This window comes from Schistocerca serialis, chromosome 9 (assembly GCF_023864345.2).
Source record: "Schistocerca serialis cubense isolate TAMUIC-IGC-003099 chromosome 9, iqSchSeri2.2, whole genome shotgun sequence".
NCBI lineage: Eukaryota > Metazoa > Arthropoda > Insecta > Orthoptera > Acrididae > Schistocerca > Schistocerca serialis.
This window is the reverse complement of record NC_064646.1, coordinates 277,206,425-277,222,841: the sequence shown is the minus strand read 5'-3', so window position 1 is coordinate 277,222,841 and position 16,417 is coordinate 277,206,425. Positions and strand designations below refer to the sequence as shown.

The following is a 16,417-nucleotide window of genomic DNA, read 5'->3' as shown; positions in this document are numbered from 1 at the left end:
AAAGACATAAAAATTAATTTAGTTTGCTTATTTATTGGGTATACCCCAGTTTGAGATCTATGAAGAAATTAAAGTTGGAGATTAGAAAAACTCTCACCCAGTATATGTAAATAAGACAGCCTTCTTGCCCAATCTGGGGAAGAATTGGAATAAATGAGTGAGGTTGTGGAGAGAACAGCAAGAAGGATTGATCTTTTTATAAATGAACCAAAAATAGAGCATTTTATCATTGACATGGATTAAGCATGGGTAGGAGTACAGCCACTGGTAGAGGATGAAAGGATCCTACAAAAGAATCGCAGAATTTAATTGTCTGGAAACTATTTTCACAGAGAACCCATCGTGGTAACTGAGATTCACAAGCAAATCTAAGATATACAGCTTCCTAGGAAGATAAATATCTGAGGGCTGACCGCATACAACAGTTGGACTTAGATTAACAGAAAATTACATGCAGAACATGAAATCACTTTTGCATAAATGTAAATCTCAAATTATGTCGCCATGAAGTAGGATTAACTTTGACTTGCGAAATTTCGTGGATCAAGTAAGGTTCAACTTCAATTGTCAATTCACAAGCTAGTGGCAATGCAAAACAGTGCTTTTGTTTTGACCTTGCACAAGTTAGAAAGAGGTAAACAATAAAGACGTTTTTATTAACATAAAAAATATTGAGTAAATATTTGAATATGCCACCCTCACATTGCTGAAGCTCAAAATATTTTATTAGGTATGTAAGATTATGTTAAGAAATTAATGTTTATGCAAGTAATGAATGCAGATAACAGATCTCATAACATTTCTGAGAGATGACTCATAATTGATGTGATTAAAATATTATGTAGATACTTACTGGCAGTTTAAATGTGGGAAATTCAAAATATTTGCAGTGGAAAGTCAAGTGCTTGAAGTTTGGCAGCAGCCAATAACATTTGAACACCTCTTACAAAAATGATCTCTAGGCTCAAATAGCAGTAACTACACAATTCGCATTAAATTTTTAATGACAAAATAAGTGCCATGCTATCTACAGGCACCTTGATGAAAAAGGCTAGTAGTATGCGTATGCAAGTTGCACTGTAGTTATCAGACAGTAGCTCAGTGGATGTGTCCTGGATCACAATCCAGTAGATAACAGGTTCAGTACCACACATCAGTTCATGTATATAGTTATTTTTTTTCCTCTTGCCGCTTCTTTTGCTGTGGCAGTGTTTGTTAATATGCCAAATGCTGAGTTCTTTAAGATATAGAGTCTAACTACATTGCATGGAAGGTACTATAGCTACAGTATTTGACTTGCACAGTACAATATAGCAGTCAGTGCATCAGATGAGGAGGGGCCGGAAGCAAATGACAATATTCGTTAGGAGAAGAGTGTGAAGCACATTCAGCACGAACTGAAAATGACGCAACAGTGAGAGCGGTATTATTAATCGTGTATGCATAAAACAGTTTCAAAATTGAAAAATTTACAAAGTGACATTTTGAGAGCCTAGTTTTCTTTTTATATATTTTAGTTCCAGTTCTTTAATTTCTCTATCTACTTTCGGTATTACCATTTTTGTTTCGCGTTCCCCATGCAACACTGTACTATATATGTTCATGCTCAAGGCACTGTAATCTTCTTTCATAAAATTATTTGACATCAATAACTCTTTTTGTTTGACATGGTTCTGACACAATAGAATCTGTAATAGAATCCTGGTTTGTGTGTTGCACACCTGCCTGTAATTAGGTTATTTTTAGTTCAGAATACTTGATATATTGCTGCCAGTTAACTTTTGTACCAGTTCGATGTAAACACTCTCTCCTTTGTGTTCATTTTCGTATTCGTCAATGAGGGAACAGTATTTTCATTTGAAGTTATAGTCATCTACTCATTTACTGAGGGGTGAATGAACGAACTCTAACTTTGTGTTGTTTAAATGTGTATTAGAATAAAAAATGAACAAGAATATAATAAGTAATATTATTAAGTGCTTTTTACACATCAAATTTTGTTTCAGTAAATTTGTTTGTGCTTACTAAAATGTATACAAACCACTGCATTTAATTTTGGGATGAAAACTTGTGGCTTCTGGCCTGCAATCAACTTCTGCCCATTTTTCATAGGTCTGACAAAATTATCATTTCCATTTTTTGCTCATTTCAGCCTTGAAATATTTTGACACTGTTTTTGTTTCAGTTTATGCGGCACATGAAATTACTTAGAGATGAAATGTAATAATTGTAAAGTGTGCCTAAAATTCATATCATGTCATGTGCAAATGCTTTCTTGACCTTTCTTTCAATATTGGCAGAACACATTTTCAAACATTTGCAGCCGTGATTTGCCCCCTGCGTCATGTCAATTAAAGTCAACAGCAACTTAGTGGTACTGCTAAATCGAAACTGCTTCTGTGGTTTCCCGCATTATGTAATATTGCACCACCATGAGTGAGACAAGGAGCAGCAACAGTGAGAGGTCCAAAAGTGTATGACTTATCAGAACTCACTTCTGTAGAACCAGCTACAGAATATATGTGCCAGAAGACTTCAGTCCATAAAATCACCTTGGCCAATGCAAGATGACCTTCTTATATTTGATGTGTGCCAAATCTAGAGAGAGGTTTGGCAAAAGTTTCCTCCAGCAAATTCTCACCTTATTACAGATCCTACAAAATGTGTAAATGGATTTAGTCTCCACAGGAACCTATACACATCTCTAAATTTATTCCATACAGGGGATCTAGGAGCCCCTATTGTGGGACTGTGGGGTCACTTTGCTAACTACATGACATAAAATTGAAGAGTATTACAAAAATTTCCCGGTGAGCTCAGTGAACTGCATTTGGTGACACCAAGATCTGTTTACTAGTTAAGTAATCTAGTTATTCAGTTAGAAATTTTAGAGTGTTAATTTTTTATATTATGTTTGTCTTGCTTTGTAATTTTACATATATTTTACCATTTATATAAGAATGTAAAATGACCATGTAAACCATATGAATATTATTATTATTATTAATAATAATAAAAATTGGGTCTAGATGTGTGGGGTGCTACTCAAACAATAGATATTGTATCAATATCCTGTATAAATGTAAGACATGCAATACTTGGTAATGACTTACTTAATGTCCTTGAATGTTACTGAAAAGTTTCAAGAAAAATTTTCATTTCATTAGAAGAGAGTATTTATATCTGCTACAGTCCTGAATTCAGTGAAATACAAAAGAACTGAAACATGTGACCATTGAAAAGCAGATTTTTCTATATCTGCTTGATTTTGTTCTTGTGAAAGGTCACTTAGCAACCCAAGAAGAATATTTAACAATGGACTCTGCTAGGGTCTGCTACAGAATGGCATGTGTGACACCTGGGACTAACTAGCCAGAAACAGAAGACAAAACATTGTTTTTGTGCATCACAATCTGAGCTTCACTGTGGAATCATGACAACGATCATGGAGGTAGTGGATTTATCTGTCTCACTTTCCAAGCACTGAGGCTAGCCCAGGCTCCACTTTAACTACAGAAAGAGAAGAAAAATCCATTGATTTCAGTATTTATCAAGTCATTTGTACAATTATTCAGTTCAGATCTCTACTTGTGCCATTGTTCTATTATGTTGATCAAACCACCTTCTGCTATTGTCGTTATCTTGTTTTCAGATATTTATACTTCATCAAATGTAGTCAGCTAATGGACCATTCAACTCAACCCTTGTGGGACTATTACGTTGATATCACATGCTGCTAGATGTATTAATGTCGTTGGAAAAACTGTTTCAGTAACATTAATTTTTTGTGAAAAATAGAAGTAAAAACTTCAATAGCGAAGAACACCAACTATAATTTTATTGGTAGGCAGTTTTGGCAAATCTAAGTTGCCATCATGAGATCTGTAAACCATAAAGATCGCAAACTAAATTATAATCAGGACAGATAGGCTACAGTAAGACGGGGTATATATTTTCACGAACTAGCTTTACAGAACATACCTTCTGCAACCACATCCTCAGTACATCTCTATCTTATGTACAGTATGTCGTGTTAAGTAGTGACAAGTCTTTGCAGTAACACGCAGGAATTAATGCATTGGCATGTCAGTAATGAAACAAGATTTATGTAAAAACAACAATGTTATGAACTACCAGCAGGTGGCACTGTAGTAGTAAATATACAGAAATCGATCATAAACTGTAAAGCTAAGGAAGAAGATACATTCAAGGAGTTAAAAAATGCAGTATGTAACTTTTAGTGTGTAATAATATAACACAAGAAATCCAAACCAGAGTTTATTGCAGTAGCAAAATTCCTTATTTTGTAAATATTTTTTCCTAAAATTTTCTGCACTACTACTGCATTTGTAGTCAAATACACTCCTGGAAATGGAAAAAAGAACACATTGACACCGGTGTGTCAGACCCACCATACTTGCTCCGGACACTGCGAGAGGGCTGTACAAGCAATGATCACACGCACGGCACAGCGGACACACCAGGAACCGCGGTGTTGGCCGTCGAATGGCGCTAGCTGCGCAGCATTTGTGCACCGCCGCCGTCAGTATCAGCCAGTTTGCCGTGGCATACGGAGCTCCATCGCAGTCTTTAACACTGGTAGCATGCCGCGACAGCGTGGACGTGAACCGTATGTGCAGTTGACGGACTTTGAGCGAGGGCGTATAGTGGGCATGCGGGAGGCCGGGTGGACGTACCGTCGAATTGCTCAACACGTGGGGCGTGAGGTCTCAACAGTACATCGATGTTGTCGCCAGTGGTCGGCGGAAGGTGCACGTGCCCGTCGACCTGGGACCGGACCGCAGCGACGCACGGATGCATGCCAAGACCGTAGGATCCTACGCAGTGCCGTAGGGGACCGCACCGCCACTTCCCAGCAAATTAGGGACACTGTTGCTCCTGGGATATCGGCGAGGACCATTCGCAACCGTCTCCATGAAGCTGGGCTACGGTCCCGCACACCGTTAGGCCGTCTTCCGCTCACGCCCCAACATCGTGCAGCCCACCTCCAGTGGTGTCGCGACAGGCGTGAATGGAGGGACGAATGGAGACGTGTCGTCTTCAGCGTTGAGAGTCGCTTCTGCCTTGGTGCCAATGATGGTCGTATGCGTGTTTGGCGCCGTGCAGGTGAGCGCCACAATCAGGACTGCATACGACCGAGGCACACAGGGCCAACACCCGGCATCATGGTGTGGGGAGCGATCTCCTACACTGGCCGTACACCACTGGTGATCGTCGAGGGGACACTGAATAGTGCACGGTACATCCAAACCGTCATCGAACCCATCATTCTACCATTCCTAGACCGGCAAGGGAACTTGCTGTTCCAACAGGACAATGCACGTCCGCATGTATCCCGTGCCACCCAACGTGCTCTAGAAGGTGTAAGTCAACTACCCTGGCCAGCAAGATCTCCGGATCTGTCCCCCATTGAGCATGTTTGGGACTGGATGAAGCGTCGTCTCACGCGGTCTGCACGTCCAGCACGAACGCTGGTCCAACTGAGGCGCCAGGTGGAAATGGCATGGCAAGCCGTTCCACAGGACTACATCCAGCATCTCTACGATCGTCTCCATGGGAGAATAGCAGCCTGCATTGCTGCGAAAGGTGGATATACACTGTACTAGTGCCGACATTGTGCATGCTCGGTTGCCTGTGTCTATGTGCCTGTGGTTCTGTCAGTGTGATCATGTGATGTATCTGACCCCAGGAATGTGTCAATAAAGTTTCCCCTTCCTGGGACAATGAATTCACGGTGTTCTTATTTCAATTTCCAGGAGTGTAGTTACAAGGCGAGTATAGTGTGGAAAATATATCACCATTGGACAAGTTTAGAGAAGATCACTTTAAGTCTAGATGATAGTGTTCAGACACAATGTATGAAGAACATGTCATAATGTAGGTAATAAGTGGGACATGTACTTCATGCATTGTCTGTACTTGTACCACACAGACTCAGAGTGATCTTCTATAAGGTTATTCAGTTGTGATGTACTTTATGCATTGTACTTGTCTTGTAACTATTTAACTATAAAGACAATTGGTAGTACAGTTGATATACAATAAATTCTTTTATAATCTTATAAGGAATTCAGTTTTAAACATTTTTATAAAAAAATTTTAGGAAAATATTTTTTTTATGAAGACGGGCTTGTGTATTTGGTGCAATATGTATGATATTTTATGTAAATCTTGGTTTTTTTTTTATTGACTTGCAGATGCATCACTTTCTGCGTGTTACTGGAATGACATGTCTCAACTTGATGTGATATATTATACTTATGATGGACATGTACTGAGATGCATATGCATAAAATATGTTGCATAAACCCATTGTGTGAAAATATTTACCCCGCCGTTTTGTATCTGATCTTATTATGATTGTAATTTACAATCTATATTCTGTACAGATCTGGTGATGGCACCTTAGATTTGCTGATAACGAAATAAAAAATTGCAATCTTGGCTGTTGATGAACGATGTCAAGCATTAATTTGTTTCCTCCTGTGAGGTGAGAAATGACATAGAAGCATGTGCATGCATGTTTCATTCTGATAAAATGTTGATGTGAATGTTAACTTGCAAGCTAAATAAAATTTCAACTCCTGTACTTGTACTTCTGTACTTATCAGAACCTGTAAAACTTGGAACCTGTTGCTAATTTTAGATTTGAATTACCTCCAACAAATGCTCTGACATGTCTAACAAACTACTCTCCTTGAAACTTTGAACGCATCTCCTGACCAGAGCCACTTCAGCATTAAAATTTCTCTGTTAAAGTGGCTGCCGGAAAGTGCCAGGTATCACGTTGCAAGTGGCAAACCTGAAGTGGCCCTGGCCACACTGCAGCAAATTGCACACGAAAATGGTCGACCCGAATTGCCAGGACGTCTGGTGGTGGAATCGGCGTCATCGGCTACCAAGCGTGGTCGTGTTTCTGATCTCCTGTTGCCAGAGCTCAGGAGGACATCATTGCTGCTTTGGCTGATCTGGTGAGTATTCTGTAATAGATTTAGCTCTAATGAAGAGATGCCTCAAAGAAAAGAGTATATTATTACTGTGTGTTTAGTTTTATAGACAAAATTCACAATAAATGATGAAAATTTTCACACACTTTTTAGAAATTATATTTATGGCTACTTGCTGGCAGTTTGCAGGTTTCAAAATTGGTTAGCTGTTTCTGTTAAGTAAGTCTTGTACAATATAGTAGTAGGAGTTGTCTAGAAGAAACAAATTGTCACTGTGTCATATATAATGCAATCTAGACAGGAAATTACAAATAAAATACTGTTAAAGATGATTGAGTGATTTTGTGGAAACTTTGTCTTCAATTGAGAAACAACATTATTCCACCTTTAAGAAAATGCTTCTACTGCTCTCTGTTAGTAGGATATTTATTTCTGTAGGCTGGTTATTGAAAAGTTTAGTGGCTGTGTATGTCACTGCTTTTTATGCAAAGTTAATTCATGAGATTACAATCTGGGAATAAATGTAGGCTGTATTTGATGTTGCCAACTGCTTAAACACATACCTCACAGAAGCACAGTGTGAACATCACAAGCAAATGATTTCTTTATTTGGCACAGTGGATATTTTTGATGAAATGAACAACCAGACTCAAATAATACGCTGTAGGAGATGAGTGAGAGAAAATATAAAATCCACTAACTTCCTAATTTCACTGGTCCCAAAATTGACAATTTTTCTTATGGTGAAACCTGTGTGTCTTTATAAGTTTAATTCTTTATCAGCATGTTCACCCAAGAACTTAGAACTTCCTGCGATGTGTCTTACTTCTTACTGGTGTTCTGCATGAAAATTTGCGATACCTAGACATTTTTCATAATGCGCATTACTGGGGGGGGGGGGGGGGGGGTGTATTTCACACTTCATGTCCACTGAAAGAAGAGTTCATCAATTGTAACTGAATTATAATCCAGAACCTGAAAATACCTTTGAGTACACGTATACTACTGACTTTATAACCACCACAAAAAATTTAAAAATGCAAATTTCATTCATTGTTGTTGACTTCTACTCTCAACATACTTTTTAAAGAAATATTAATGTGTAAGTTTAATCCCTGAACCTGGAAATATTGAATGCAACATACAGTGAAGAAATATAATACAGGGAAACATTCCATGGGAAAAATATATATAAAAAACAAAAATGGTGTAACTTACCAAACAAGAGAGCGCTGGTATGTTGATAGACACAATAAAAAACACACAAACAAATTTCAAGCTTTCGCAACCCAAGGTTACTTCATCAGGAAAGAGGGAAAGACGAAAGGATGTGGGTTTTAAGGGAGAGGGTAAGGAGTCATTCCAATCCCGGGAGCGGAAAGACTTACCTTAGGAGGAGAAAAGGACAGGTATATATTCGAGCGCGCGCGCGCACACACACACACACACACACACACACACACACACACACACACACACACACACACACACCCATCCGCACAGACACAGGCAGACACATGTAAATGCAAAAAGGTTGGGCAGAAATGTCAGTCGAGGCGGAAGTACAGAGGCAAAGATGTTGTTGAATGACAGGTGAGGTACGAGGGGCGGCAACTTGAAATTAGCGGAGGTTGAGGCCTGGTGGGTAACGGGAAGAGAGAATATATTGAAGGGCAAGTTCCCATCTCCGGAGTTCTGATAGGTTGGTGTCAGTGGGAAGTATCCAGATAACCTGGACGGTGTAACACTGTGCCAAGATGTGCTGGCCGTGCACCAAGGCATGTTTAGCCACAGGGTGATCCTCATTACCAACAAACACTGTCTGCCTGTGTCCATTCATGCAAATGGACAGTTTGTTGCTGGTCATTCCCACATAGAAGGCTTCACAGTGCAGGCATGTCAGTTGGTAAATCACGTGGGTGCTTTCACACGTGGCTCTGCCTTTGATCGTGTACACGTTCCGGGTTACAGGACTGGAGTAGGTGGTGGTGGGAGGGTGCACTGGGGTCGGTTACAAGAGTAGGAGCCAGAGGGTAGGGAAGGTGGTCTGGAGATTTCATAGGGATGAACCAAGAAGTTACGAAGGTTAGGTGGACGGCGGAAAGAAACTCTTGGTGGAATGGGGAGGATTTCATGAAGGATGGATCTCATTTCAGGGCAGGATTTGAGGAAGTCGTATCCCTGCTGGATAGCCACATTCAGAGTCTGATCCAGTCCTGGAAAGTATCCTGTCACAAGTGGGACACTTTTGGGATTCTTCTGTGGGAAGTTCTGGGTTGGAGGGGATGAGGAAGTGTACCAGGTCGGGAGGGTAGTTGCGGGATGTGAAAGCTGTTTTCAGGTTATTGGTGTAATGGTTCAGGGATTCAGGACTGGAGCAGATTTGTTTGCCATGAAGACCTAAGCTGTAGGGAAGGGACCGTTTGATATGGAATGGGTGGCAGCTGTCATAATGTAGGTACTGTTGGTTGTTAGTGTGTTTGATGTGGACGGCTGCGTGAAGCTGGCCATTGGACAGATGGAGGTCAACGTCGAGGAAAGTGGCATGGGATTTGGAGTAGGACCAGGTGAATCTGATGGAACCAAAGGAGTTGAGGTTGGAGAGGAAATTCTGGAGTTCTTCTTCACTGTGAGTCCAGATCATGAAGATGTCATCAATAAATCTGTACCAAACTTTGTGTTGGCAGGCTTGGGTAACCAAGAAGGCTTCCTCTAAGCAACCCATAAATAGGTTGGCATACGAGGGGGGCCATCCTGGTACCCATAGCTGTTCCCTTTAATTGTTTGTATGTCTGGCCTTCAAAAGTGAAGAAGTTGGGGGTTAGGGTGAAGCTGGCTAAGGTAATGAGGAAAGAGGTTTTAGGTAGGGTAGCAGGTGATCGGCGAGAAAGGAAGTGCTCCATTCAACATCATCTTTGCCTCTGTTCTTCCGCCCTGACTGACATCTCTGCCCAACCTCTTTCCGGGACTGGATCAGACTCTGAATGTGGCTCTCCAGCAGGGATACTCCTCCTTCAAATCCTGCCCTGAAATGAGATCCACCCTTTATGAAATCCTCCCCACTCTACCAACAATGTCTTTCCGCCATCCATCTAACCTTCATAACCTCTTGGTTCATCCCTATGAAATCCCCAAACCACCTTCCCTACCCTCTGGTTCCTACCCTCGTAACCACCCCCGTTGTAAGACCTGTCCCATGCACCCTCCCATCACCACCTACTCCAGTCCTGTAACCCGGAAGGTGTACACAATCAAAGGCAGAGCCACGTGTGAAAGCACCCACGTGATTTACCAACTGACATGCCTGCACTGTGAAGCCTTCTATGTGGGAATGTCCAGCAATGAACTGTCCATTCGCATGAATGGACACAGGCAGACAGTGTATGTTGGTAATGAGGATCACCCTGTGGCTAAACATGCCTTGGTGCACGGCCAGCACATCTTGGCACAGTGTTACACCGTCCGGATTACCTGGATACTTCCCATGACACCAACCTATCAGAACTTCAGAGATGGGAACTTGCCCTTCAATATATTCTCTCTTCCCATTACCCACCAGGCCTCAGCCTCTGCTAATTTCAAGTTGCCGCCCCTCATACAACACCTGTCATTCAACAACATCTTTGCCTCTGTACTTCCACCTCAACTGACATCTCTGCCCAACCTCTTTGCATTTACATATGTCTGCCTGTGTCTGTATGTGTGAGGATGGATATATGTGTGTGTGTGTGTGTGTGTGTGTGTGTGTGTGTGTGTGTGTGTGTGCGCGCGAGTGTATACCTGTCCTTTTTTCCTCCTAAGGTAAGTCTTTCCGCTCCCGGGATTGGAATGACTCCTTACCCTCTCCCTTAAAACCCACATCCTTTCGTCTTTCCCTCTTTCCTGATGAAGCAACCTTGGGTTGCGAAAGCTTGAAATTTGTTTGTGTGTTTTTTATTGTGTCTATCAACATACCAGCGCTCTCTTGTTTGGTAAGTTACAGCGTCTTTGTTTTTTATATATACAGTGAAGAAAGTTACATCTACTAGTGAGACTTAAATTTTTGGGTGAAGTTCAACTGAAAAATTTAAAACATATATGAAATCTGGTAGAAGAAATCATTGAAAATAAGAAATATATATTTTTTTCAAAATAGTAAAATGTAAAGAAACTTAACTAGATTACGATACTTTCAAACGGTGAGCATAAAATAAAACTCCCCACTCTTCTAGTATTGCGAGGGTTGTTCAAAAATGGAGTGATTTTTGCAGTAAAACTGAATGTCCAGTGTTCTTTTAGAGTTTGAATTTTATGCAGAACTGATAAATAATTTTCCATAAATATAATATGCTGTTTTATGTGCTGTTTTTGTGCTTCCTTACTTGTCCTGCACCCTCTGTCAGTGGGACGGAGGAGGAGTCTACCGCCTGATTCAAGCAAAATATTGTGGACTACTGTATTAACTCAGAGCAAGACTGTTTACAAGTCCGTAATGAAACCTTAAAGGTCCATTGTAATTTATTCCCATGCAAGCTCTAGATGAAGTATTTGAAGAGAATAGTGTAACTTTCTGATATCCTATATTTTAAATGGGAACCGAACAAGACATAAACTGTGTATCCTGTAAAAGTGCAACCTCTCTGATATAAATCATAAAGGTAACAACTCGGGGAGTAATTGAGACACTGAATTATCAATAGATGTTTAAACAAGACTGAGAATGTTGCTAACTTTCAGATGAGTCTGTCTTTCAGAGTTACAGACTGCAACAGTACTGTATGAATTTATTGTTGAAACTGACAACAAAACTTGTATCTGCGGCCAGACTAGGGTTGGGGGGGGGGGGGGGGGGGCTGTTTCAGGTGGAGTGGACAAGAATAGAAGGAACAGCAGTGAGAGTCGGGGATGAGTTTCTAACAGCTGGGAGGGAGGACTGTGGCACTAGTGAGTTCATTTTGACTGCTCCTTCACATCATTTTGCTCTATACACTACTCTCCCTCTCTGTGTCCAGAATGAATTCACCTTTCTATCCTGTGTGCACATGCACCACAAAGGAGCTACACAAATTGTTCACAAATATGATATTGGTATGGGCATGGACAGGAAATGCAAAATTGTAAACTTCGGCTGCCAGTGGATGAATGTGTGAAGCTGCAGAGCAATTTCACCGTGTGATTGCCAAGGATAGTAAATGGGACACGACACACCAGTACCAGGGCATGAGGACCTTGTGAATTTCATTAGCTGTATTCAGTTGGACAGTTACTATGCCTCGCAGATAGGCATGGGAACAATTACACACAGATGGCAGTATTTGAGAAAGAATGCGGAGTCGCGCTCAAAGAAGCCAGTTGGATTCCTTTCATAGTGGGATATTGTTGGTAGTCAGCCGCGGCACCATTACAGCGCTGTGATATGTTGATGACATTCTATGCCCGGTTTTGTTACCCTTCATGGCAAGCTGTCCTGGGCTTACATTTCAATAAGGTAGTGCTCACCTGTACACGGCAAGAGTTTCTACTACTTGTCTTCATGATTTCCAATTGAGAACATTTGGAATGTTATGAGCAGGACCCTCCAACCAGCTGCGATGTTAATGATCTAACATGTCAAGTGCACAGAATTTGTCTTGATATCCCACAGGAGGACATCAAATAACTCTGTCAATCAATTCCAATCCAAATACTGCTTGGGTAAGGGCCAGGGAAGGATCAGTGCATTATTGACCTGCTCAATTTGTGACGCCCATTCTCTTGAATAAATCATCCAATTGTTCTGAAGCTGTAATCATTTGTTTGCCTTTACATGTACATCACAGCTACAGATTTCCCTCCCATTCAGATAAATCCTTTGTTGTGCTCTCTCTCTCTCTCTCTCTCTCTCTCTCTCTCTCTCTCTCTCTCTCTCTCTCTCTTAAAAGGGTGTGTTCTTAAATTATTTATATTTCACCAAGGACTTTCTATTACCAAATTTATAACATGTCTGATACAATGTTATGATTGATGGAACAATTTATTTTTTCAAAAATTTCTGTAATATCCCAACAGGTGATATTTCAGCATTCAAAAATTTTATTAATTATTTATTGAATGTATCATAAAGTTTGAATTAAAATCCTGAAAAGATAAAGTTACCTTAGTAATTTTTGTTTGTTTGCAGGTGTATGTCTGCAGTCATGGTACAAACTGAAATCCCAGTGGCACAGTAGTGTGTCCTTATAGGAAGCAAAAGGAAATGACACAGCCAAGTGATCACGTAGAGATGGGCGGCACTATTTTCTTTTGGCTCCTGTATCAGCATGGTGATATTGTTGCTCAAGGAACTGTTTGTACCATGATTGCAGATGTATACTTGAAAACACATTAAAATGGTTATGTAACTTTTTTTTCTTTCTTTTCTTTTTGAGATGATAACTAAAACTTTATTACCACCTCTCATAGCTGTCACAGTTGAGGCCTCTCTGAAATTTAAACTGAAATTGGCTTAAAGTCCCATAATTCCAGAGATACAAGGTTACTTTAAGTAGATTTTGCTGTGCCTTCTTTTTTAATTCTTTGGGCTCTCTGTTTCGAAACAGGTAGAATTTTTAAGACTTCAGGACACTATCATTTTGTTTGTAGCCACTGTCAGTATCACAGATACTGTCATAACAATATTGTGTGTAGCATTATAGCAACCATATGGAATGAACACAGTGCTATGACTGTAATTTATTTCAAAATTAGTGCCAAGCTGTTGTGGGTCAATCAGAAATACTGCTTTGACAACTCCTAAGAGATGATTTGCTTACTATGATGGTTATTCATAAATTAACCTCTGATTGGCTACTAAAATTAAGCAAATGCTTTGTCATGGTGCTTTTTTGTTTGAAAAAGAAGTCTTTGAAGATCACAATGCATCTGTCAGCTCTGTTGTGTTTATTAATGTGTAAGCAGCAAGCAGTTTAAATGGACTGCATCTTCCATCGGTAATGAGGTATGTATGCAAGCAGAATGAGTCATTTCTGCCGAGGTTCACCATTTATTCCGTTGTGTGTATTGGGATGGTGATGTGAGTGGTGATGTGAGTGATGGTGTCACAAAAAATTCAAGGCCGGTTGCACAGATTTGCAAAGCGGTTGAGGAAGACATTAAAGTGTGACTGATGGACTTGTTCAACATATTGACAAAGTTATGTGTGAAAGATGTCGGTTTACAGTTTCCAGTCTTCTGGAAGATATGCCTCAGATTTCAATGTCAACCCTCCTTAACACTGTCACACAGTAATTAGGTTACTGTAAGTTGTGCACTGTTGGTACCAAAAAGTCAAATTGATGTGAACAAAACTGAGAGAATATGTTCATTCTTGACATTCCCTCTGCACTACCTTGAAGATGAAGAGGAATTCCTGAACAGTATCATGACTGGGGACAAGTCATGGGTGCAATATGTAAATTCTGAAACTAAGGAATGGTCCAAATAGTGGAGTCACACTCATTTTCCCAATAAGCCCAAAAATTCATGCAGATCTGTCAGACTGTAAAATGATGATTACAGTTTTTCGAGATCACAGAGGAATTTTGACAACAAATTTCATGAGAGTAACTCATGAGAATACTGCGACTTTGTACATTTATTGTGAGACTCTTTCCAGTCTCAAATGGCACTCCAAAAGAAACATGGCATGATTATCAAAGGAACACACTCCTTCATGACAGTGTGTAGCACCATACTGTGAACTGAACGAAGGGAAAAATGAAATGATCATCTGGCATTGTTGGCCGGGAGGCCCCATTCAGGGAGTTTGGCCGCCGTATTGCCAGTCCTTTTTACGTGATGCCACATTGACGGCTTGCAAGTCAATGATGATGAAAATGATGGTGAAAGTCACACAACACCGAGTCCCTTGCCAGGAATCAAACCCAGGCCCTCTGCGTGGTAGGCGGTAACGCTACCGCTATGCTACTTAGGTGGACTGAATGAAGGAAAAACTCTACTTTTTGCCGGGAGATTTTTAAACATTTTCCCAATAGTCTGGGCTTGGCACCAAGCAACTTTCATCTTTTTCCCTAAAATAAAGGCCTGGCTGTCTGCTCAGCACCTCATGACCAGCCATAAGCTCAACAACAGCATCAACAACTGGCCAAAGCACAAGTGATGTTTAAGTCAGTGCCACAGTACAACAGATGTTTGGGATAAGGTGGTGGTGACTGTGGAGAAGTAATGTCAACATGTAAGTGCAGATTGTATATACATTTTCTTCTTCTTCTTCTAAAAAAAAAAAAAAAAAAGGAGGGGGAGGGGGGGGAAGTGAGTGGTTAATTTAATAAGAATAGTGCTTGTACAATGTGCCACTTCTACTTCAGTGCTCATGCTCAGTGTAAAATGCAAACCACATGTGTATTACTACCATTGCATGAGGGAGGGGGAGCTTATTCTGCCCACAGACTTTTCTCTCTCTGTCAGTCATTATGCTGGAAGTAGATTGCTTTCTCAGCTCCCTCCAAACCCTTCTGTTAACAACTAAGACTTCTTAAAAACTTTCTGAAAATGACATAAGGGGATAGACTACCAGACATTTATTGACATTGTGAAGTCACGCTTCTTGCAGAGAGCCCTAATAATGGCATATTTTAATGTGTGTTGGAAACACTGTGTGATCATTTATATTATTCTCTTTGTCAGGACTGCATGTGCCTTCTGCTACTATGGCGTCGTCCTCATGACAACAGAACTTTTTGAAGCTGCAGATGGTACCTGTTCACTTGCAGCAACTGTCCTTCGTCCAGTTGACACTTGTAGTGCTGACTGTCGTGAACTTGCTGCCACTGATTACATGGATCTTCTCTGGACTACACTTGCAGAGTTTCCAGGTTTGTTTACTCATTAAAATATGGAGGAAAATCAAAAGTATAGGTTGCTTTGTTAGCAAGTAACACGTTGACCTTAGACTTGTGTGCACATATATTTTAAAAGTACACTTCCATAAATTAAATTTTGTTGTTTTCACAGATTGAATTTATTGTAAAAAAAAACCATTTTCATTTATTAGTGTTCATTCAGTTCAATCTTGATTGCCACTTTTCAGTCTGGGACCTTTACCAATTAGAATTAATGGAGGTAGAGATGATACAAGTGAGAGCAATATCATTTCTCCTGTGCTGTATACACAGATGGGGCAAGAAGAGGTGGGAATGAATGTGGTACGTGAAGTAGCCATGTTCAGACACTGTACAAACACAAATATTTCAATGAAACATTCAGGAACAATGGCATAGATATTAAATCATTGTGCTACATAATCATTATTTACTTCAGTGCATTTTGTCAGTCATGGGATGAGTTTTTTAATACCTGCATTGTAGATGTCTCCTGCTAACTCCTTGAACTGCTTCTCCACTTCGATTTTCACTGCCCCATCATTAGAAATGTTCTTTCCACATACATATTCCTTCAATTTAGGAAATAAATGGTGGTCACTAGGCACAAAA

General features: G+C 40.3%; 1 protein-coding gene across 1 annotated transcript in view; it reads left to right on the top strand.

Moving 5' to 3' along the window:
- Positions 1 to 16,417, top strand: part of LOC126419258 (synaptic vesicle 2-related protein) — a 108,294-nt gene that overhangs the window by 75,942 nt on the left and 15,935 nt on the right. The window contains exons 8-9 of the mRNA XM_050086414.1: positions 6,781 to 6,992; positions 15,612 to 15,799. Coding sequence (XP_049942371.1) covers positions 6,781 to 6,992; positions 15,612 to 15,799 — 400 coding nt within the window. The remainder of the gene's footprint in view (positions 1 to 6,780; positions 6,993 to 15,611; positions 15,800 to 16,417) is intronic.